General features: G+C 38.5%; 1 protein-coding gene across 2 annotated transcripts; it reads right to left on the bottom strand.

Annotated features, from left to right (window-relative positions):
- LNO1 (Nuclear pore complex protein) lies at nucleotides 1-24583 on the bottom strand. 2 transcript variants are annotated; one of them, XM_059573575.2, is made up of 16 exons: nucleotides 24084-24583; nucleotides 17799-17967; nucleotides 16355-16501; nucleotides 14352-14476; nucleotides 13457-13569; nucleotides 11080-11219; nucleotides 9493-9658; nucleotides 8237-9317; nucleotides 7689-7841; nucleotides 6245-6302; nucleotides 4078-4211; nucleotides 3877-4001; nucleotides 3310-3655; nucleotides 2595-2793; nucleotides 616-2490; nucleotides 1-525 (listed from the first exon to the last, which is right to left on the bottom strand). In XM_059573575.2, the coding sequence occupies exons 1-16, from the start codon at nucleotides 24516-24518 to the stop codon at nucleotides 413-415; spliced, it is 5379 nt and encodes a 1792-aa protein (XP_059429558.2). In that variant the 5' UTR covers nucleotides 24519-24583; the 3' UTR covers nucleotides 1-412. The 2 variants fall into 2 exon arrangements, with proteins under 2 accessions (XP_059429558.2, XP_059429559.2); XM_059573576.2 differs by having other exon boundaries at nucleotides 616-2487.
- Between the last annotated feature and the right edge of the window lie 314 nt (nucleotides 24584-24897).

Raw genomic sequence — 24897 nt, 5'->3', positions numbered from 1 at the left:
TGGATAATTGACTTCACATTCACAATTATACTTCCAGAGTCTTCAAGCACACTGAAATTTTAGTTTTAATTACAAACGATTTGGTCGTTGAGAGAGAAACTATAATTGTCACACAGTTCGACCAACTAAATTAGCCACAACATATAATCTAGAATGAAAAAAAAAAAAAAAAAAAAAAGAATGAAAAAAAGAAGAAGAAGAGAGCTTTAACCTGCTAGAAAGCCATATCATTGTACATAACTGGGAATCTATTGTACATATCACGCACGACAGGAAGCCTATGGCCCAGCGAGTCTCTCGTTAAATGTTTTTAGGACGTTATTATTCTATAATTGCCTTCATTGGAATCTGACTGCTGTGATCAAATTAAGCTTCCCATGAGCTTTTATCTATACTATATAATACGGCAAAACTATCTTCTCATCTGTGTGAAGAGCTCAGAAGGTTTTCCAGTACCCCCTGTGCTGCCATTGAATGCAGAGAAACCACTACTACCTTGGCTGCTGAAAGCCCCAAATCCACCACCTAAACATATTCGCATAACATAAATCAGAGAAGACCTCATAAAGAACTTAAATCAAAACACCATGTAAAATAAGATGGATAAAATACCACCTGCCCCGGGGAACCCACCACCAACTAAGGCAGCGCTGCCAGACCCACCACCTGCTGAAGCCATACCTGCAAATCCCCCAACCCCAGAAGCCGCACCAGCAAACCCACCACTAGCCGAAGCCAAACCAGCAAACCCACCAGCAGTAGATGCTACACCAGCAAATCCACCTCCAGGAGAAGCATTTGGAAACCCACCACTTGAACTAGTGCCAGGGAAGCCACCACCAAAACCACTGGGAGACGCAAAACCTGTACCCGGTAGACCAGTACCAAGTTGTCTTGACTGTCCAAAAGCACCGAGAACTGATCCCAGTGCTTGCTGCCCAGATCCAATCTGCGCCGGCTGGCCAAACCCAGTCTGAGTTGGAGCTTGAGCATTCGTCCCAGTACTGAAGCCACCAGAGAATGCAGTCGAACTCATTGGTTGAGATGGTTGTGAGGAGTGGGGAGATTGGAAGCTAAAAGATGCAGGGCGAAACGGCACTTCACTAGGAATTGTCATGTTAAATGCTGAGCTCATCGGACTTGATACTGCATTACCAAATGGATTTGATTTAGGAGCAGCTGGATTGGGGGTTGAGCTGATTCCAAACCCACCAAGGCTTCTCAAAGTAAGTTCAGCTGTGTTACTTTCAGGAGCCTCCTCCTCCATCTCGTCCTCTTCTGTTACTGCAACATCCAGACTTTCATTCTTTTCACCACCTGCGCTCCCAGAAGTTGAGAGTGGTGTTGGGAACAGAACACGTGCAGCAGATGGCTCTTCTGGTTGAGCATTCAATAAGACATTAAGTGTGGGATTTGCCATGTTAAAACTGGGTTGGCTTCCAGATGCCAGACTCGTTGAAATTTCAACTGCAGCACTAGCTATTCTTGAAGCTTCAAGCTTCGATTTAACTTCACCTTTGGGAGCCTCAGACTGCACAGGTGGTGCTTGTGTACTAGCATCTGTATCTGTTTTTAAACTAAATTTGTCCACGGGAGGCTGTGTCTTAGGATACTCGGAGTTGGACGCTAAAGGAGTATTTGAGGTCACCAATGTTTTAGAAGCCTGCAAGGAAAAGGAACCATAAGGGGCGATTGGAGAAGTGGAAGTTGATGAGGAGGATGTTGAGACTGCTTGGTTAGGATCTGCACTTGAATTAGAAGTGGTGAAAGGTCTGCTTAGTTGAACTGAAGATAAAGAGGTTGGCACAGTTGGAGCAGATAATGAAGAGGAAGGAGGAGCTGTCGTTGAATTGATCATTGGAGATGAGGGAGCTGAAGCTGATACTGGAAATTTCGGAGAAAGTAACACATTTTCACCAGGTTGGCTTCTGCCCACAGGAGCATCAAGCTGAACTTGTCTAGTTAGGCTGGGAGCTGCCTGCACATTAAATGTGGAAGAGGATGGAGATTCATGCTTTTCCTCAGATTCAAAAAGTGAACTTTTTGTAGTTAAAGCCTTATCCTTATTAGTCCCAATTATGTAACTTGTGACCATAGTTTCTTTACTACTTGAATCAGAAATTCCACTGGATTTCTTTGGCAATGACGGTGCCTGTGTGGTTAACATTGTGGGTGTTAATGGTTTCTGATGTCGATTAGTCTCAGACTGCAGCATTGACTTAGCTTCATTTATTGGAACTGAACCAGGCTTATAAGTCATCGCACTGAAGGAAATTTCTGTGGCCATATCGCTAGTTTCCCTAGTGTGATCCTTTTCTGTTACAGGTGAAAACTGAGATGCTGGCAGAGATGACAATGCTGAAATATTGTGTCTTTGCAATGTAGGAGACTTTATCCCCACAGTTTGTGATGGTGCCGGAAGCTGATTAGCACATGTGAATTGATTTGTGCTCTTAGAGGCTTGTTTTGTTGATGTATCCTGAATGCCTGCTAAACACATCAAAATGGAAGAGCAATGATCAGCCACTGTCTCTTATTAAGCTTCCAACTGTAAGCCAAAAAAGGTTTTAAGTTTGCACTTAGTTTTGCATCACCTTTGTTTGGAGATGAATAGAAGAAGGTTAAAGGGTTTGTGCAATCTGGTGGGCGAGCAGCTGCTGAACCATCCAGCAAGCGGGGGTTAGAATGCTGCTTATTCATAGAAAAAGATGACCCACTCATGCTTTCCTTCTCGCATTCTGGCAAAAGGATCCTTTTAACAGTTGTTCTTGAAGGCTCAAAACTAGCCCAACTCTGATGCAGGTCATCAGGAAAAAAAAAAATTATAAGTTGGTCTTTGATCAGTCAGCAGCACTACTTGGTGAGAAGTAAAAATTTTCTTATCACAGTTTGGCAAATTAAGAGAAATGAGGGGATTGAGTTATCTCACCGTGTATGTATCCTAAATGTTCGCATGTAGAGATATATACTTTAATAGATAAAAGAAGTAAGACATTAAAAAAATTTAAACTTTGCTTGCCCCGAGAAGAGATGGTCATACTACACTGCTTCATAGGAATTCCGCAAATACTGGCAGAATAATTTAAAGAAATTCTATTATTAACTAGTGGCAAGAGAAAAACAAATGCAAGCAATCATATCACCAACACTTCAGCAGACTCATTTCACAGATTTGGTCATCAAAGTAAAGCTAATGTCAGTAAGACCAAGTTGAGCTCTGAAACTAAGCATCAATTGACAGAGTATAATATTTAATGCAAAAAGTGGCTTACATAATTATTAGGGAAACTAAAATATAGTAGTCCTTACCCGATCTAGTGAGTCTCTCCTCCTCCTTGCCGTTTCTGGTTCATAACTCTTCACAGCACTCAATTGGTTTCTCCTGGACTGATCTTTAGCAGCAGCAGAACCAGAAGAAAGTAAGAGTTTCTTACTTGAAGGGGTATCACTAACTTTGGCTGCATCTGGAGAGCTGAAAGAGGAATCATAAGGGATCCCTATTGTTTCAAACAACTCTTTTTTGACATTTTTTCGTTTTACAGGCGACTCTATACTCAGAACTGCCATTTGTTTGGAGAGACATTCAGAAAGTTGCTCAGCAGCTGCTGACAGTGAACTAGCTGTGCTATGTAAACTATGTAATGAATGAATTTGTCTGCAACAAGAATGTGTCAAGTAAAAATTAGAAATTATAATTACTTTGGTTCAGAGATCCAAAACTAAATAGTATTCTGCAATTGGCCTGTTTTTGGGATCCCATAAATATACAATAAATGCCAACAAATTAGAAGGAAAAGCTAAATGTTCTATAGTTGAAGTAAAATAAAGAATTTACAGGTAGGATGAATTCACTTATCTTTCATAAAAGCAATATACCTTGAAGGCCTAACTCTACTCTGAAAAGCTCTCTGACCCACATGACCTCCACCATTTTCACCAAATTTATTGACCTCGAGGCTGTTGAAATGCCTTTCCAGTTCAATTAATTGATTGGTCAAATCCTGGGACAGGTAGCAAACACAAAAATTGAACCTCAGGTCGGACAAGTCTATGTCTAGTGAAAAATAACTGTTATACCTGATTCATTTGTAATATATGCCGCCGCTTCAGCTCAAATTCAGAACTCAACTTCTGGCGATTCCAGAGATCCCAATACTGGGTATCAGAAGCTTGTTTAACAATGCCTTCCATGTATATTTTCCTTGCCAAAACTGAGTTAGTCAGACAACTATTTGTAAGTTAAATCACGATACTGACCGATGCATAAGATTGTCAGACAAGACAAGCAGAAAAGATGTAAGGTCACCAGGTGGGATGTGGTCATACAAGTAGGATTCATATTTTTATATTTATCAAAACATTTTTTTACAAGTAATTAAATCTCATTATTAAAGCGTAAAGAGGCACAACCCTAGCACCCAGAAGTATACAAGAGAACCCCTTTTAAGGAGAAAAAGAAGAATGAATGTCCAAAACTCAGGAAAACTTAAAATAATAATAATAATAATAAAAGATTATTGTGTTGCTATCCTCGTGTAATGGGAATTGAACATGATCTTTTTTAGCTCTACCACCAAAGTCTCTTCAAAGCTCCTTGCATTCCATTCTGTCCAAATACACTACATTAAACACAAAGGAGCCAACCTCCAAACTTCCAAAATAGTACAACGTCCCACTTGACCTCCCTAACTCACCAACAACTCTCTCACCCTTCTAGACATAAAACAACACCAAACAGAATGAAAAGCGAACTCTATGAATCTCTTGCTACTTCACAATGAAGAAAAAGGTGATCAATGGCCTCTCCACCCTTCTTGCACGTACAACACCAATCCACCACAACAACGTTCCTTTTTCTCAGGCTGTCCAAAGTCAATATTTTCTCTAATGTCGTTGTCCATACAAAGAACGCTACCCTCAAAAGGGCTTTTAACTCTCCAAATACTCTTCCATGGAAAAAGGGAACCAGTAGATGTGGTTAACACTTGATAATATGACCTTACTTCAAACTTGTTATTTTTGGAAGGGATCCAACATATTTTGTCCACATCTCCTTGCCTTAATACAACATCTCTAAGAAAGAGGAGACCAAATCCATCTCCCAATCATATACTAGTCTGGTAAAAAATATATTCCATTGAATACTCCCATTTCATAACTACATATGATCCGCCACCCACACATCCTTGCACCATGCAATACTATACAAGTCCGAATAAGATATCTTTAACGGTTGTTCCCCACACCACACATCTTGCAAAAAACCTGACCTTTGACCTATTGTCCACATCATATCTAACAAATTTTGAAAATGTTGCCCACCCCCTCCTTATATATTTCCACACTCCAATTCCAAATGACCCCATTACCTCCTTAGAATACCACTACCCCTTAAACTATCATATTTAGACTTCACCACTGATCTCCACAAAGCCTATCCCTCCATAGCATAACGCCATAAGCATTTTCTCAATAGAGCTCGATCAAAAGAAAATCGCAATTGACATGGTCAAAAGTCTTTACAATATCCAGCTTACAAACAACACCTGGAACCTTAGATCTAAGCCTACTATCAATTGGGATTTACCTAAAGATAATATCATATATGTGGAATCAAGTTGGCTCTTTGAAGATAATGTAAAAGTTAAAATGGTAAAATTAAAGGGCCTAATGTATGATAACATCAAATTGTGAGCCCTACTGAGTTTGAAGCAACATGATGCAAATCAATCGAATTATCAAGAGCTTGATGGGTAATATTAATTGTCCACCTTAGGCCTTCCTGATCAAAGTCCACTTTTAGCCTTCTCAACTTTAATATAATGAAAAACCACGCACAGGTTTCAGAGAAACCACTTCAAAGACTAATGCATAACAATAAGAAGAATTTTTTTAAGTTTATCAGACATTTCCATCTCACGCATCTTGAAAAAGTTTTTAACAAGGAATATACTCCTTTTCAAGTAATTCCACTGTAAATGGTACCGTAATTATTCAAGATCACAATTTCATCTCTCATACCTGCTTCCATACTTATTATCTGAGTGCTCGATAAAATATTATGGCACTATAGTAAGAGCATATTAGATGCACATTGTTTGAGATTGCAAGAACCATAAAATTGAGCATAGGACCCTCTAGATGAATCTATAACAATATCCAATATAGATCTCTTAAGGTTCTCAAATTGATGATAAATAATCAATACTGTTCATTCATGTGATTCATTTGCATAGAACAATACCTTGAACAGTTTTATCAAGAAGATTTTGGATCTCTCCAAGTCGTTCATCCATTATCCTCTACAAAGTCCAAAAACAACAAAGATTCAAACGAGTGATAAAATTTAAGAATCACAACAACGGAGAACACAAATGTTATTAAAGAAAAAAGAAAAACACATACATATACTGATATACAGATATACTACCAAAAGAGCAAATGTCTAAAATTCAAACAAGCTTAAGACATGATTATGTATGTATGTGTCTATGTGTGTGTATACATTTTATCAGAATAAAGGGGAAAACTAATGTACAAAAGAAGTGTATAGAAAGCTCTCCTAAAGAATAATAATAAAAAAGAAAGAGAATCCATTATATATATATATATATATATATATATATATATATATATATATATATATATAACAATAATTTACTATGTTTCAAGTGCACAAGACCACTCGAACAACAATCTCAAAAATAGTGCAACTCAATAATAGACAGCTCAGCACCACTAAATGTAGGATTATTTCTTTCCTTCCAAATAGTCTCCTTTAACATTCTAAATGAGAAAACTCCTATGCTTTCTGAACCAACTTTTTTATCCAAAGGCACACATTACCTCTTTTTTTTTTGAGCCCACAATTACTTATCAAAAGTAAAGACACACAATTACCTTCTTAGGCATACCCATTTCACTTTAAGACAGAGAATACAAGCAACCATAGCTTGCCCAGCAACCATAGCTCGTTCTTGAGCTGTTTTGACCATTAATTTTAAAAGGGGAGACAATAGAGGTTAGATTCATCAATGCCAAGTTAGGAGCATTTGGCATTCCCAAGTTCCATTTAAGGCTATATTCTTTATTGGTCAACACAGATATTACTGGATACAAATGTTTTTCATTTCATCTACTCTCTAGTTGAATGGTTTTCATAACCTCCCAAATCAGCCAGTTCCAAAGGGAACTTTATTGTCAGACATAAACTCTCCCTGAATTTTGTTTTGGAGGGATGGCGAGGGAAAAGGGGTTGGGGGAGTTACCTTGAGATTCTCTCCTTAAATGATCATTCCCACTAAAAATTTTGTAGGATCGTAGGCTGATGTTTTTATTAGCCACTGCCATCTCTTGCTTTTTTCTTGCAAATGCTAGTCTCCTTATGGCCTATTCCACAGAACGAGAAGACTGGAGAACTTTCCTCTCCTATTACGTCCTTACTTTTAGTATCTATGACTATTACGTCCTTACTTTTAGTATCTATGAAACTCTTTTCCATATTATTGTAAAAAGTAACTAAAGTATGCAACTGGACCTTACTATTTTGATTGAACAGGATCCTTTTGAAAATCTCACAAACCAAGTAGTGACATCATATAAAGCAACTCAAAGCTAGAGCCAACAAGTGCGTAAAATTAATATAAATGACACAGAAGATATGAGCGAGTCAAATACAAAAAAATTACCTTCCATACTCTGCATTTGTCAGAATGGGTCCTCAGGCCTTGCTCCAATGCTTCAACTGAACTTTTATGGTAAATGGTGCAGGCATCCCTGAAACCACCCTCTGCTTCTATAGATTCCAGAAGTGTATCCAGCTCTTTGGTCATCTCATTTATCTGGAAGGAGGAAAAAATGAACAAAACAAGATGAAGGAAATTGCAACAACTTATTTTCAGGAAAACATCTCCCTGTCCCCCACCCAAAAAAAAAAAAAAAAAAACAAGAGAATGAGAATGAGAAGAAAATTGGTGGACTTGGATCTTCCAACAGGTTCGCAACTCTTGACAGAAAAGAAAATTGGACTTGAGAAATTACAATCTAGAAACCTATAGAAATGCTAGCAAGGATGTCCTATTGTGAATTCCAGGAGCATAACATAGCAAACTTTTAAGTCAGTCACAGCTGGGACAGCATTTGTGTTAATCTTAAAAGAACTACACTCTAATGCTGATCTGAACTTCTACTCCCTGAGTATTTGCAAAAATTAAAAGGTATAAGAAATGTACATTACATTTCCAAACTGTTTTGATAAGTTTGGTTCAGAGTTCAGCATGCCTGACTGGGGCAGAGTTCGGTAATCTTCCTTGGAAGGATGAAGCTTATGGTTCGGAGGCTTTCGCAATACAAAATTTTCCTGTACTGACATTTGTGAGCTGCGAAGGGAAGATAATGATTCAATATTCCCTGCTCCTGTTGATGTTCTCTGTGCCCCACCCTGAACTGGTCCACCAGAAAAATTGACTGAAGTAGATGTACCAGAGGAATCCTTTAAGCGAAAAGGTTTTACAGCTAGGCCTCCAGAAACATTTGCAGCATCAAAACTGAGGCCTGAGTTTTCAGTTTGGTTGCCTTGAATAGAACCTGAAGGCAAAAATGAAGATCTTGCATTACTCTCTTTTGGAAATATAAATTTTCCACTTGACCGCGACTGAGATGAAGCACTCTGTAAGTTAGTCGATCCAATGTGTCCCGGTGATTCCTTACGCAGCCCAACACTATTTTGTAAATTTTTTTGGTTTGATTGACCAGGGGTATCAGCAGGATTTCTTCCTACAAAAGAATTGATAGATCCAAGGTCTGCAAATTCTTGACTTCCCGTCTTGCTTGAGTCACTAAACATGTTAAAGGGACCTGCCAAAGATGATTGATCTAATTTTGTGCTTTGCTGTCTGAAAGGGTGTATTTGTTGACCGTCTGCATCTTGGTATGGCTTTGTGGCAGGGACAGTGCAATGGCTATCAGTTTCAAAGGACACTGAATTTACCTGGGATTCAATTTTCCAGCTTTTAGAATTACTTTCTTTGACGGATACAGGACTGGCAACAAAAGGAGGCACTGAACTCTTGCTCACATCAAAAGGCTTTGGATCACTTTTGGCAGAAATCTCGCTCTCTTGTGTCTTAAGTTCCTTGCTGTTTACATCCCCGATATGAAAACCCAGAGATACCTGTTCTAGTTCTGGTTTATCTAATCCAAGTGAAGGTTTGGATAAAGGACATTCTACAGGTACCACCGTATTAGCATCCCCTTCCCACTTTTCCTCATCAGAATGGGCAGAAATAACCTCTGGTGGAACTGAAGTTCCTTGTACACTGCAAAAAAACTTGATTTAATGTCTAATATAGACAAATGTAGTGCAAAAATCATAGTAGCAATGCTCAGGGTGCTCAGAACCACTTAAATGAACTTAGACACCTACTTGTGCAGCACCTGAGTTACATGATACTTAACATAGAGGGAGGTGTGAAAGACATCATAGAGAACTACCTGGCCACATGGAACATGACCAGCTTGCCTTCTAGAGTAAGGCATAGAAGAATGCAATATGGCGAGAGCTCTCTACGTTCCTCAACTCCAAGTTGGATTTTCACTTTCTCATAGAGTGAAACTTTGTCAACACAAAGCCCCAGGATCAAATTATCATCATCATTTTCTGAAAGAATGGGCATATGAGCAAACTTTTAATTAGTGGTGGCAACAGAATCCTGAAAAATAAGCATAAATAAATTCAAACCAGCATGCATGCACGCACACACATATTTACAAGCATTTGTTTGTGCATTTACACATGCATTGAAGTATGTATCTATATGTGTGTATTTATGTATGTATTGATGTATGCGTGTGTGCATGTGCGCACTTTTTATTATGAATAATAATTTATTAGAAGAAAAGACAAAGCCCTCATACATGAAAGAGTATACAAGAGATACAACCATCCTAAAGAAGCCTAAAATCTAAAAAGTTTAACAAGATCTACAAGATTCGAAGAGGAAAAATTAGGAACATAGACTACAGCCCAATCTAAGAGAGATTTCAAAAAAAAAAATCATTTTTTTAAGAATTTTTTTTATAAGAAAAATCATTAACAATGTAAGGTGCCTCCAGGTACATGAAAAGTATACAAGAGAAAACACCTAGTTAGAAGGAGAAAAAAAAAAAAAAAAGAAAAAAAAAAAAAAAGAACATGAAAATCATGATAATTGTTTTAATAAGTAAACGAAATATCATTAAAAAGCACAAAATAGGCAACCCAAGTACACATATATAAGAGATACACCTAGCTAAAAACAGAAAAAATGTCAAGAAAATGATGAAAAGAAAAAAGAGGATTTTAAACATAGCACATTGGAGTCGCAGTCCTAAAAGAGGTGCCGATTTCTCTCTCCAAATGCTCCACACTAAGAACAGAGGAATAACTTTCCAAATAGCCTCTTTAGTATGTCCCCATCCTTGGGTCTTCCAACAATGTGTGTGTGCGCATTTATATATGCATTAATGTGTTTTGCGGGTGTGTATTTATGTATGGTTACATAGGGGCGCGCGCGCACACACACACACACACACACCACATATTTAAGTGTGTATGTGTGTGTATTTATGCATGCATTGATGTATGCTTATATGTCTATTTGTGTGCGTGAGAGAAAGAGAGAGACAAGCAGCAAGGCAATTGAAGAAACGGGGTTAGCAAAGCGCTTATAATATCTCACTGACTATTAAATTTTTTATAGAAAAACCTGATAGTAGACATAATATTCAGTCGTCTAAACACTATGATGAGGGTCATGGAATTCATTATAAACACACATAAGCACAGAAAAATATGGACTTCAAAGTAGCAGCACCCTAATGTGTATATAGGATCTTCAAGTCATCTAGCCTCTTAGAGGATAAATAGAAGAGTTTGGAGATTTAGAGGTAGATGAGCTATTCAAATTTTCATGTAGAAAGCAAATGTTTATGTAATAAATGTATAACACAAACTGATGATTCATAGTAACGGGAAAAAAACCATGTAAAACAAAAAGATCACTTCATCCATTTGCTCTAATAGGATACAATTTTGAGCACCTTGAAGCTCAATCCTCGGCAGCCATTTGTCTTGTTCAATATCGACGACTGCAACTTCATTTATCTCATCACCTGGTGACCAACCAAGCAACACAATATGTCCATCTGTATTCTTCCTATTAGCAGTAATTGCAAGCTCACTGTTGTAACATGCAAAAAAAAAAGTTGGGCATCACCTAATCTGTTCAATATTATCATCGTGCAAGAAATTTTTTATTTTTTATAAGTATATAAGGATTTGGAGGTGTGGGGAATCGAACACAAGGAAATACTTTTTTTTTTTTTTTATAAGTAAACACAAGGAAATACTTAATTGGAAGTAATAAGATTACACATAGCTAAATGATTTGAAAATGAAGAATGTAGAGGAAAAGAATTATGAGCAAATGGGTCGGTTTTTTCACATACGAGATGCAATGAGTTACTTAGAAACAATTATGAATCAAAGGGGTTTCTAACTAAACACCCCAAAATACATGTCCAATCATAATAATTACTCGTATACAGAGCTGGGCAAAAGGCTGCTTAAACAAGTAACCAGGGCACATGAATTTGGTGAAAAAGTGGCATTCATGAGTTCGGTGACTGAAATAGAAAATCTGATCAGAACACTAGTCTTCTACAAACTCTCTCCATGAACAGAGCATGTCATTTACATACAACTTGAAATTACCTTCTTATCTAGAATATATGTTTAGGGCAGTTTTTACTTTTGGCTTCTGGCATGTTTGGAAGGAACTCTCCTCCATGTGATACACTTTTTTATTTATAAGGAAATAACCATTTCTCTAAAACAATTAAGAAGTGTTTCTAAATGCAGAGAGACATTTCCCCCCCCCCCCCTCCCCCCGCCCTTTTTTTTTTTTTTTTTTTTTTTTGATAACGTAGGAGAACTTTACTCAGATTAATTGATAACGTAGGTGTTACATGCTGCTCAAGTGAGGCGAGGGTGTGAAGATAGGTTGTGGTGGAATTCTTCCAAAAGAGGCCGATTCAAGGTCAAGCTCCTGTACGCCGCCTTGGCGAGTCCTGTTGGGGGAGGATTTCCGTGGAAGAGTGTGTGGCGTACCCAAGCTCCTCTGAGGGCGAGTTTTTTTGTGTGGTCGGCGGCTTTGGGAAAAATTTTGACCCTGGACAATCTTAGAAAGCGACGGGTGATTGTGACAAATAGGTGTTGTATGTGCAAGAAGTCCGAGGAGACGGTGGATCATCTTCTCCTTCATTGCGAGGTAGCTTATACTTTGTGGAGCACCTTCTTCGGGCGGTTTGGGTTGTCTTGGGTGATGCCGAAGAGGGTTTCGGATTTGCTCGCTTGTTGGTGGTCTTCGGGGAGGAGGGAGAGTGCCGCGGTGTGGAAAATGGTGCCTACGTGCTTTTTTTGGTGTCTATGGAGGGAAAGGAATAATAGGTGCTTTGAGGATGTGGAGGGGACTTGGGAAGACATTTTAGCCTCTTGCTTTCAAACTTTGTATCTTTGGACCGTTGCGCATGTCTCTCCTGTTTCGATTAGTTATGATGATTTTCTTCTTCGTTTTTCTCCTTCTAGTTAGGTGATCCTATTGTATACTCCCAGTGTACCTTGGGGCGCCTATACGCTTTTTAATAAAACTTCTTATTACTTATCAAAAAAAAACTTTACTCAGATTAATTGCACGTCGCAAACGCATACTGTACAACAATCCTTACCGTTAATCAAACTCCTACGGGTAACTGACCCCACCCGCCAGAATCAGTTACCAGGTAACCCAGGAGCTTTCACCCCTGATGGGCTAAGCAGTTTTCCCCTATATTCAGGGTTAATCATATTCACAACATAATCCGATAAACTTGGACAGATCTTCGTCTTTTTTTTTTTTTTTTTGGGTGGGTGGGGGCCCAGCGGTGGGAGGCGCAAAGAGCAACAGTTGTGGCTTCTCTACAACACATAGGCAAGACATTATGAGCCTGTTTGAAATTGCATTGGGAAATATAGCTTTTATTTATTGAAGAAGCCAAAAATAGCTTGTTAGAAAGAAAAAAAAAAAAAAAAAACCTCATTTTCAAGCTTCTCCAAAAAGTGTGTTTTGGGCTTTTTTAGAGCAAAAAAGTATGTTTTTGCGTTTTTTACCAAACGGAACTATTTTTGCTTGGCACAAATTTTTATGTACTAAAAGAACCTTTTAAGCTCTTTAAGGCAATCCCAAACAGTCTCTACATTCAAATAATTTGATCTAGTAAACAAGATCCAAAAAGAGCAGGATTGGTCAAAATTCAGACATGCTTCCATAATTAGTATATTAAGGCAAAATTAACTGCAGCAGGCAACACTAAAATATATTCATTAATTCTGAATGTCAAACAGTCAAAAACCTTCAGGTGTGAAATTTACAACACATACCATTGTTCTAAATAGCTCAAGAATAAATGCGGTCCACTTCCAGAGGGCAAAATGTCATCACTAAAACCTAGAAACATATCATAAAACGATACCACAACTGGCTCGAAAGAACCCTACAAGAACAATTTCACAAAATCAATGCTCAAAACTATAACAGTACATACAGATTTTTAAGTAAATACAATACATATGCAAAATATTTATATAATTGCAGCACAACAGCGACCCCAAGTTGCACTCCTTACATTTAAGTGCGTGAATTTGCCAAATAGTGACATGTCAATAAGGCAGCCTAGTTAATGCTCTTTTACTATTATTTGTATTATATGAAAAATATTTAGGAGTTGAAAACCTGATTGCTTCATTATAGACCACAAAAATGTAGAAAGTATCAAAATCTATAAATCCGCATTCTGCTAGAGGCCTCCATTTCATACCAACAGATGAGGTAGACAGGGAAATATAATACGAATCAAAAGTATGAACCAATATTTGTACTATCATAAATGGTAAAGTCAATGATCTTAATTATCTTTTACCTATCAAAAAAAAAAAAAAGATCTTAATTATCTTTTCTTTTTCTTTTTCTGTTTGCTGTGGAAAAAAGGGTGTGTGTGTGTGGGGGGGGGGGGGGGGGGGGGGGCAACATGATTGTACTGGGTTTCTAACCCAAGAGTGATCCTCCTTTTCTAATCCAACATGAAAGCGAAACATATTGAGTGTATCTATTCTTTCATAAACAACAATTTGGTCACTAAATTGGCTTTTACAGCCACCCAATTGTAATGAATAAGCAGTAGAAAGGAAATATGCATTGCTAGCTCATCTTATATAAGAACTCTAACAAACTTTACAATAAGTTCAGGATCAGTATCCAAAAAGTAGTGTGACTAACATCAGTAATTTTGCCATCTTTGCTTCTGATAACTTGGACAATGTAATTTTCCTCTTTGCCATCCGCAGTATGTTGAAAGCACCCTAGAATAATGCAATCAGGACGAACCCACCTGATAGAATCCACTGGAACAATTATTCAAGAAATATTTTAGTTTCAAAGCCAAAGAATGTGGAATATTTTTTACAGAACAAGGCAAAAAGAGAAGAAAGGTTGCATCTTACAAGAGAGAACACAATTTTGTATAAGCCAATGAACTTTAGCTAGAATAGAAACTCTCCACCCATAAGAATGGGAAGAGGGTGAGCTCCGTCATTTCAAGACCCATCAGGTATATGTGAATTATCAATTAAAAAATGAAAGCATAGTATCTCCATCAACAGCTTAAGTTACGAAGCAAACAAAATCTGTAAATACCAGTTAACCTGAGGAAAAATCAAGACAATATGTACTAGTTCCGAGTCTCGTATAAGTTTTTGATATAGGTATACCATCGTTAAAACATATTAGAACTGTATAGAGCACATTAAAAAAATAAATATCAAATCTAACCATTTAACATTACAGACTCTCACCTATAAACTCCAAGAAATCTCATGTGTCTGCGGCCAAATGTCAAATATGAGTACTTCCAAAGACATGTTCTAGTTATTATAGGTGGCATTACTTAAAGAATGCAAGTACACATACACATGAATTGGCCAAATGTCAAATATGGGTGCTTGCAAAGACATGTTCTAGGAATTATAGGCGGCATTCCTTAAAGAGGATGCAAGTACAAGGAAATCTTTGGAAAATGAGCCGGGTACAACTATAAATGGCATGTTTTGAAAACGACATAAGCACAACAAATTGACACATGAAGAGTCTAACCTTTTGTCTCTCTTTGCTGTGTCAAAAAGAAAATTAAGTTGGACTCTAACCTTTAATCAGAGGTATATTGGAGAAATTCCAACACTCGACATCCCTTAAACAGCACAAAATTAACTCCCAAACAAAGCAATTGTAATTTACTACGGTTGTCCAAAGATTAATATAGCATATCTGCAGCCGGTGTGAAGGAAAAGTGATACTAGGAATTCTTTTCTAAATTCTAAAACAACTTTAGACCCCCTTTTAAATTGCATATGTGAAGACTGCAACATTATCAAAAGGACAAGAAACCACAGGATACTGCCCTCTGTGAGGAGATATTTCTTCTCACATGATCCAAGGAATTTTACTTCTTCAAAAACTTTAGGCACAACAACTCTGCCATCCCTGAACTAGCAAGGATTAGAATACAAGTGGATGAAATCAGAACTAGTGGAAGGAATAGGAATAACTATTACATTCCACCCTTCTTCATTCTCAGTAATAACTATTCATTTTCCTAATGGAATACCCATTCTCCGTACCAAACGAGGCCTAAGGGTTTATCCAATTCCAAAAGCACATAGAAATAATAAGGAACCATTCAGCCAGATCTAGTTTGATAAAGAATTGCAAGAAAAAAAAAAAGGCATGCAAGTTTCACAACATTTAAGAAAAAAACATCAATTAGCATCTACAGATGAGAATTCTTTGGCAGCTCAATACAGCTAATGAATATTATTCTCGAAATGCAGGAAAAATAAGGCGTGCAAGTGGAATTTCACAACATGAAGAAAAAAAAATACATCAATCAGCATCTACAGGTGTAGAATTCTTTGCCAGCTCAATACAGTTAATGAACATTATTCACCAAGGTTTCTAATCAATTTTCCAAGAATTAGTCCCTCTGTTTTGACACCTTTGACAAGTGCCAACTAACAGAGTTTACATGCCCCAAAATTACACAAATAAGTCAAATGTATATGCTAGGAATTCATTAAAGGCATAAACTACCAAGAAATTCTTGTCATTGAATTAACTGAGCAAGACAAAAGACTTCAATCGAATTAGGAAAAAAAAAAACAACTGCACACCATATAGATGAGGAAACAATCAATAGATTGGAATTTAATTAAAAAGAAAGTAAAAACCTTTTACACTGCAGCTCACATCTGAATCTCCAATCCATGACTTGAATGATAGTGACATGCACAACCGCTCCTCAAATCTTGAAGAGAGAATGCTAAGGGCATTTTTTCTTGCCACAGCAACAAATTCACCTTTTACACTCCATTCAACTATGATAAAGCAAAAACTTAAAATAAGCAAGAGAAAAAACTATATAAGAGAGAGAAAAAAAAAAAAAACACCTTTATACCAAATTCCTTTTTCTTCTTTCTTTTTTTTTTCGGTTTTTTATACCACATTCATAACAGAAAGTATACATCACCAAGAATAATCTTCTCTTATGTAGTTTTCAAGCAAATCCTGACAATGTAGCATAACTAAAAGATAAAGGCTTCCAGAAAGAAAAGAAAAGGAGAAAAAAATTCGTGTCAACAGACGCATGAAAACAACAACTTGGAGCAATGAGTTGATGTGCCAAAAGGAGAAAGTTTTGCAGTTTTAAATATGGAGTGAAGCTTAAGTGAAGAGTTTGGACAACTATTGGTTACTTGTTCCTTTTGGTGACTGATGCATCCAGAGGTTTCTTTTAGTTCACAGGGTACTAAGAAAGGTGATTCCCAAAACTGTAATGCAGGAAAAGTGTCCTATTGGCTTATGTAGAAAATGCAGTGAAACATAGAGATTGGGTCTCTTACAAGGCCAAGGCCCACAGGTGGTACCTACCACTCATGTCAGTCTAAACAGTTCGGAAATTATATTTCCTAATAAGACATCTATGTGGACCATTTTACATACAAAATAAGGTCTCCCTTACGGATACCTTTTAAAGAAGTAGCACCACTAAGAGTATTATTATTCATTCGCAAAAACAAAGAGCTGTCTTCCAGTAAGTCTTACTTTACAACTAAAAAGAAGGAGAAGCACTCTGACCAGAAATATCACAAAATTAGTAGGAAATATTTCAAATTATTTTTTTGGTAAGTACAAATTATGTTTTGACTCAATACTTCTACAGAGGTAAACCTGGTGGTTTACTTAATATAATCATGTGAAGAATTTTTCACATTACATTCAGTGTTGCTGATATGACCACCATATAAATCATCGTCAGTTCTTTACACTCAACGTTTTAGTAGGCAGACTTTGTGTCACTCGCTCTTAGTCTTTCGTTTTCCATTTCAAAAAAAAAAAAAAAAAAAAAAAAAAAACAGGTATTCATAACAATTGTAATTTAAAACCAAAAACAAAAAAAACAAAAAAAAACTTTTTGTTCTTGAGCATTGGCGCATCAGAATAATAAAATAATGAAATTCGTAATGATGTTACAGTGTGCTAATGTGAGAATGTAGCATAAACGCATCTGTTGGAGACACAAGGATGCAAATGTCACATCAGCAGGAAAGAGTAATTACTAAAAACTGGATGTGACTCATATCATAGAATAAAAGACAACAGGATATAACATACCAGCATCGACATTGTCCATTACATCTTTAAATGGCCCATCAACCACTCCATGATATAGCTTCCCAGAATTTGAAAGAACAACATAAGAATGTTCTGACTTTTTTCTCCATTTAAAATCCTTGACAAAGCTTGATTCATCGAGTGAACGTGAGAAAGATGGTCTAGGTTCCTGCGTAATGGGCAGTAGAAATAAAATATGAAAGAGAAATTTTCAGTTGCTGGCGATTTGAATAAGCAAATGCCACTACAAAGACAATTTTAAATATAAATTGAACCAAATCAATTTGATTGCTGCTTTCAGATGGATAGACAATGATGTTTCACCCTACACATTTGCTTCTTCTTCTTTTTTTGTTGTTGGTCCTGGAAGGTTTGGAATGTCTATCATTAAGTATATATATATATATATATATATATATATATATATATATATATATGGATAGACAATGATGTTTCACCCTACACGTTTGCTTCTTCTTTTTTCTTTTTTTTTGTTGTTGGTCCTGGAAGGTTTGGAATGTCCATCATTAAGTTTATATATATATAAGACAGGCCTAGCATACTCAAAAGTGTAAAATTTGCTTAGCATCCAATTTCACTATGATTATCCTAATAAAGAATGAGTTTTTTATTTGCATCCACATCATTTTAATGTAACCCCAAGTGGCGTTTTAACAAAAGGAGAAGAGGCTTTGAAGAGAAGTGGATTAAATCATGAGTAGTTGCTCTGAGTATATTAAATTTAAGAAGTCTTGTCAGTGACACTGCATGCTGCTCTTTCAATGTATGTAGGGCTAGTAAAAAGTATGCCATATGAAAGATCTGTGTAGAACCAACTACGGCCAACAGAAAGTGAAGTGTCCACATGCAAAGCAAAACTATACAGCATCAAGAAATAATAGAAGTTTCATGCTGAATTGATGTAGGACATGTGTGTCCCCACCCCCAAGAATAAATAGTTTACTTTTAATCCTTTTCCTACTAGGAGTATATTTACTTTTCCTATTAGAATAATGTTTACTTTCCCTACTAGGATTATGTTTAGTTTCCTACTAAGATTAGATTTACTTTCTCTACTAGAAGTAGGTTTACTTTTTCTCCAAGGATTTCTCTTCTATAAATAGGCTAGCTTATTATGTAAAACTCAATCAATGGAATTATTATAAAATTAGAGAATTCTCTCTCAAATACTCTGCGGAGTTTTATCCTTCTTTTAGCCTGCGGGCTTGTTTTTATTTTTTGGGTAGAAGACGAAGACGCTTCTCCTTGCAGAATCAAAGACGCTGCTCTTTGATTAGTTATTTTAGTCTTCCGCTACGTCAGTTGGTATCAAAGCAGGCTTTATCCTGATCATGACCAATCAGCGCAACGGTGACGATTCCCTTAACGACGCTGCTCGTGACAGGGAGGCTCCTTGGAGAGCCGAATTCCAAGAGTTCCAGTAGATCCAGCAAACGATGCAACAGGAGATGCGCCAGATGCGGGAGATGATAGAGCGCATGCACATAGGTCCTAATCATAATCACAGGGGCAATGATGCCCATGATGACAATGGGATCTGAGTGAGGCCTATTCCTCACCAACAACCTGCACCCATAAACCGACCACCGGCCTATGATGATCTTAGTGACGATGAAGACTTCGCTGAAGGAGTATTCGGACGGGACATTGGGGTAGGTCAAAGGGGAGGATTACGTAGAGGAGTCGGTCGTGGCGGCACAGGCTTCAAAGGTTATGAACGCGGTGGAGCTGGCCATATGGGGAATGTCTATGAAGGCACTGGCTACCGGGATGCTTATGGAGAGCAACCCAGACGTCAAGATCATGGTAGGGAGGGAATCCCACTTTCCCGATCCTTAGTAATTCAACGTTTACTCTTGACCCCGAGGCAAGAGGATCAATCTCAAAGGCACAAGATTTTTCGTACTCGCTGCACAGTCAACCAGAGGGTATGTGATGTGGTTATTGATAGTGGAAGCGGGGAGAACGTAATGTCTAAGGAGATGGTTTCAACGTTGGGTTTGAAAATTGAGAAGCACCCAGCTCCATATAAGATCAGATGGATCAAGCAGGGAACCGAGACACTAGTAACCGAGAGATGTCGTTTCACATTTTCGATCGGTAAGCATTACTCGGATTCTATTTTGTGTGATGTTGTGGAGATGGATGCATGCCACTTAATCCTGGGAAGACCGTGGCAGTTTGACGTGGATGCCCAGCAGCAAGGAAGAGCCAATGTCTACACTATCTTTTGGGATGGTCGGAAGATAACATTTCGACCCTTACAAGAAGTCGAAAATTCTACTCATTCCAAGGGAAAGCTGGTCCTCCTATCCACTGGATCAGGATTTATAGAAGAAGTTAAGGAGGCCCGAGACATCATAGCATTGGTGACCGAGGGTACCCCGAGCTCCGTCTCACAAGAAGTTCCCAAGATAATGCAACCGATGTTAGAAGAATTCCAAGACATCATGCCTGAAGAGATGCCCGAAGGATTGCCGCCCATGAGAGATATCCAGTACTATATTGACTTAGTGCCGAGAGCAAGTCTCTCGAACTTGCCACATTATTGAATGAGCCCAAAGGAGAATGCTATTTTGCAAGAGCAGGTAGAGGGGTTAATTCGGAAGGGACACTTGCAAGAGAGTATGAGTCCATGCGCAGTACCGGCCCTACTTGTACCGAAGAAAGATGGGAGTTGGCGAATGTGCATGGATAGCCGGGCAATCAACAAGATCACGGTCAAGTATCGGTTTCCTATTCCCCGAATAGGTGACATGTTTGATATGCTATCTGGGGCTAAGATTTTTTCGAAGATTGACTTGAGGAGTGGATATCACCAAATCCGTATACGACCGGGAGATGAATGGAAAACTGCGTTCAAGACTAAAGAGGGGCTTTATGAGTGGATGGTGATGCCTTTCGGCCTTTCGAATGCACCAAGCACTTTCATGCGACTCATGAATCAGGTACTGAAACCTTGTATCGGAAAATTTGTCGTTGTCTATTTCGATGATATTCTTATCTATAGTCGCAACCCGGTGGATCACATGGATCACGTGAGGAAAGTGTTGGAGGTCCTCCGTGAAAATAAGTTGTTTATCAACTTAAAGAAGTGTAGTTTCATGATGGATCAGTTACTCTTCCTCGGATTTGTAGTCGGTGCCAATGGAATCCGAGTGGATGAAGAGAAGGTGAGAGCAATCTGAGAATGGCCCACGCCCAAGTCAGTGGGAGAAGTAAGAAGTTTCCATGGGTTAGCAACTTTCTATAGAAGGTTCGTTCGGAATTTCAGCAGTATTGTAGCACCGATCACTGAGTGTATGAAGAAAGGAAAATTCAACTGGGGTGACGAAGCCGAGCGAAGTTTCTCAATCATCAAAGAAAAGCTATGCACAGCACTTGTACTTGCCTTACCTGACTTTGACAAGCTATTTGAAGTTAAATGTGATGCATCAATCGTCGGGATAGGAGCTGTGTTATCTCAAGAAGGGAAGCCCGTAGAATTTTTTAGTGAAAAGCTCGGAGAAGCAAGACAGAAGTGGTCAACATATGAGTTGGAGCTTTATGCTGTCTTGAGAGCCCTCAAGGTGTGGGAGCACTACCTGATCCAACGAGAGTTTGTCCTCTATACTGACCATCAAGCATTAAAGTTCATCAATAGTCAAAAGAATCTGAATCGGATGCATGCTCAGTGGGTTTCTTACATCCAACGGTTCACTTTTTCTCTCAAGCATAAGTCGGGGAAACTGAATCGTGTAGTTGACGCTTTAAGCCGCCGAGCTACCCTGTTGACCACCATGAAAGCTGAAGTGACTGGATTCGAGTGCCTAAAGGAGTTATATGAGGAAGATGAAGATTTTGGTGAAACCTGGAAGCATTGCAAGGTGGGGCAACCAATTTCTGAGATACATATTCAGGAGGGGTATTTATTTCGTGGGAATCGGCTGTGCATTCCGAGGAGTTCCTTACAGGAACAAATAATCCGAGAATTACATGCTGGAGGTTTGGGTGGTCATCTGGGAAGAGACAAGACTATTGCTCTGGTAAAGGAGCGGTATTACTGGCCGCAACTGAAGAAAGAAGTAAGTAATTTTGTCCGACGATGCCAGACTTGTCAGGTCGCCAAGGGACAAACCCAAAATACGGGATTATACATGCCTCTACCAATACCAGAAGCACCGTGGGAAGATGTATCCATGGATTTTGTATTGGGTCTCCCGAGAACCCAACGAGGAGTAGATTCTATAATGGTAATTGTGGATAGATTTTCCAAAATGGCTCACTTTGTTGCTTGCAAGAAAACATCTGATGCGGTTCAAGTGGCCAATCTATTCTTCCGAGAGGTGGTTCGATTGCATGGAGTCCCTAAGTCTATCACTTCTGACCGAGACACCAAGTTCTTGTCTCACTTTTGGCGAACATTATGGAGGCGGTTCAACACAGCATTGAACTTTAGTAGCACGAGCCATCCGCAGACGGACGGGCAGACAGAAGTTGTTAATCGAACTCAAGGTAATTTACTTCGATGTATTGCAGGTGACAAACCGAAGCAGTGGGACCTGGCTTTAGCTCAGGCTGAGTTTGCCTACAATAACATGGTGAATCAATCTATTGGGAAGGCACCATTTGAAGTTGTCTATGGGAGAACTCCGGGACTTGCAGTAGATCTTGCAGCTTTAACTAAGCTACCCGGTGCAAGTGTGGCAGCGGAGCATTTAGCAGAACGGGTGAAAGCTACCCAAGAGGGAGTTCGTCAGCATCTAGAAGAATCCTATGCTAAGTACAAGACGGCAGCAGACAAGGGTTGGCGATCGAAGATTTTTCAAGAAGGAGATCTTGTGATGGTGTATCTACGCAAGGGGCGACTGCCAACTGGTACCTCTGGAAAGCTGAGGAATAAGAAGTATGGTCCATGCAAGGTATTAGAAAAGATTAACGACAATGCATATGTCATCGATCTTCCAGAAGAAATGGCGATATCCTCAACATTCAACGTGGCAGACATTTTTGAATATTTTCCACCAGAGGAGTCAGAACTTACCTCGAGGACGAGTTCTTTTCAAGAAGGGGAGACTGATGTAGGACATGTGTGTCCCCACCCCCAAGAATAAATAATTTACTTTTAATCATTTTCCTACTAGGAGTATATTTACTTTTCCTATTAGAATTATGTTTACTTTCCCTACTAGAATTATGTTTACTTTCCTACTAAGATTAGATTTACTTTCTCTACTAGAAGTAGGTTTACTTTTTCTCCAAGGATTTCTCTTCTATAAATAGGCTAGCTTATTATGTAAAACTCAATCAATGGAATTATTATAAAATTAGAGAATTCTCTCTCAAATACTCTGCGGAGTTTTATCCTTCTTTTAGCCTGCGGGCTTGTTTTTATTTTTTTGGGTAGAAGACGAAGACGCTTCTCCTTACAGAATCAAAGACGCTGCTCTTTGATTAGTTACCTTAGTCTTCCACTACGTCATGAATGTTTTTATTTCTACATGTAACCTTCACTAAAGATGAGTAAAATGAAATTTTTATAGGCATTGTGCTATATTTTGGTTTATCTGCTTGTTCAATAATGGGACATGACAGCTCCCAGCACCTCACACATACTATTTACCTCCCCCTCTTCTATCAAACACTGTGGTGCGGAAAGGAACCAACAATTTTACTACTAACAATGCAGTAATCCATGTTGCACATGATAAACAGCATTCTTAGCAACAGGGATTAGTATTTGGGTTTATCTCAAAATCGAGCTAAATATGTGTTACTGTCTTTATTGTCCAACATATATAAGCTCTTGGACATCTTATCCTTGTAAGCCAGTTTTTCAAGAGTGAGTTCTACCTGAAGTTTGTATCAATATGGGGCATAAAACAAATAATGAAAACTTTTAATGGTCCTTTGGCTCTATAAAAATTACCAAGGCAAAAACAGTAAAGAATCGAGTTTCCATTTGGAGACAAGATCAAACAAAAGTTATGCTAAAGAAGACGCAACAATGACCTCACCAATTGAATGGAATAACATGAATTGACCATAAGAATTATTATTATTTTTTTAGATAAGTAAACCAATCTTGTTAAAAGCTTAAGGCGCCCCTAAGAACACAGGAATTATACAAAAGCAACACCCTAACTAGCAAGGGCAATTGCGTATAAGAATTCGAAAGAGAAGATTGGTCAAGCTCATGTAATCATACGCATTGCAGCTCTAATGAAAAGCATAAGAATTGAACTAGAATGAACAGAAATGAAAGGGTAGGGTAGCGTAGCGTACCTTATTGAGAAGCGAAGTAAGAGGGAAAAAATGGACATTTCGATCAATAGAAGCAGCGAGGGTAGAATTTTCGGCGGAGAAAGCCAAGATGTGAACCTTGCCGATGGGAACATCCACAACACTCAACTCCTGAATAGAAGAGCCACTTCCCTTGTCCTTGATGTCCTTGGCCGAGGCAATAACGTCCTCCGTCCTAGCAACACAAAATCCACCGGAATGGGCAACGAAGATGAGACCGCGGAGCTCGGAGACGGCGAGGGGCTGAGAGGGAGGGCTTTCGGCATCGAAGTTGGAGTCATGGGGTTTGATCGGCACGGGCTCGCCGATCCTGTCGAAGTAGTAATCGGTGGTGCCCACGTTTCCACCTTCAATCTCATCTTCTAATTCTACTATCTTCGGTCCATTATTACTTGTGTTATCATCGGAGGGAGCCATTGTAGATGAACCCTAGCTGTACGCACCCGGGAGAGAGAGAGAGAGAGAGAGAGAGAAAAGGGCTTTGGGCGGGAAGAGAAGAGTAACGTGAGTCCTCACTCCTGGCCTTTAACACGCTTCCACTCGGAAAAAGCAGTGCCAAGTGCCAACTACGAAAATGGAAATTCTGTTTCCCACCTACAATGTTTCTGATATTGTATATTTCACACAAAAACTAAGCAAAAAGTTTCACGGACAGCTACAATTAAATTGTCAATTATTTGGTCAGAAATAATTATTCTCATTTCCTTGGACAATGTAAGCAATCTAATAGGAGTGGGTTTGTCCTCAAGGGTAGCTCAATCGGTGGTAGACCACGCTTAATAAAGCGGAGGTTATT

This window comes from Corylus avellana, chromosome 8 (genome assembly GCF_965113065.1).
Source record: "Corylus avellana chromosome 8, dhCorAvel1.hap1.2, whole genome shotgun sequence".
Lineage (NCBI taxonomy): Eukaryota > Viridiplantae > Streptophyta > Magnoliopsida > Fagales > Betulaceae > Corylus > Corylus avellana.
The sequence above is the reverse complement of the archived record's forward strand: the minus strand, read 5'-3'. Positions and strand labels throughout refer to the sequence as shown.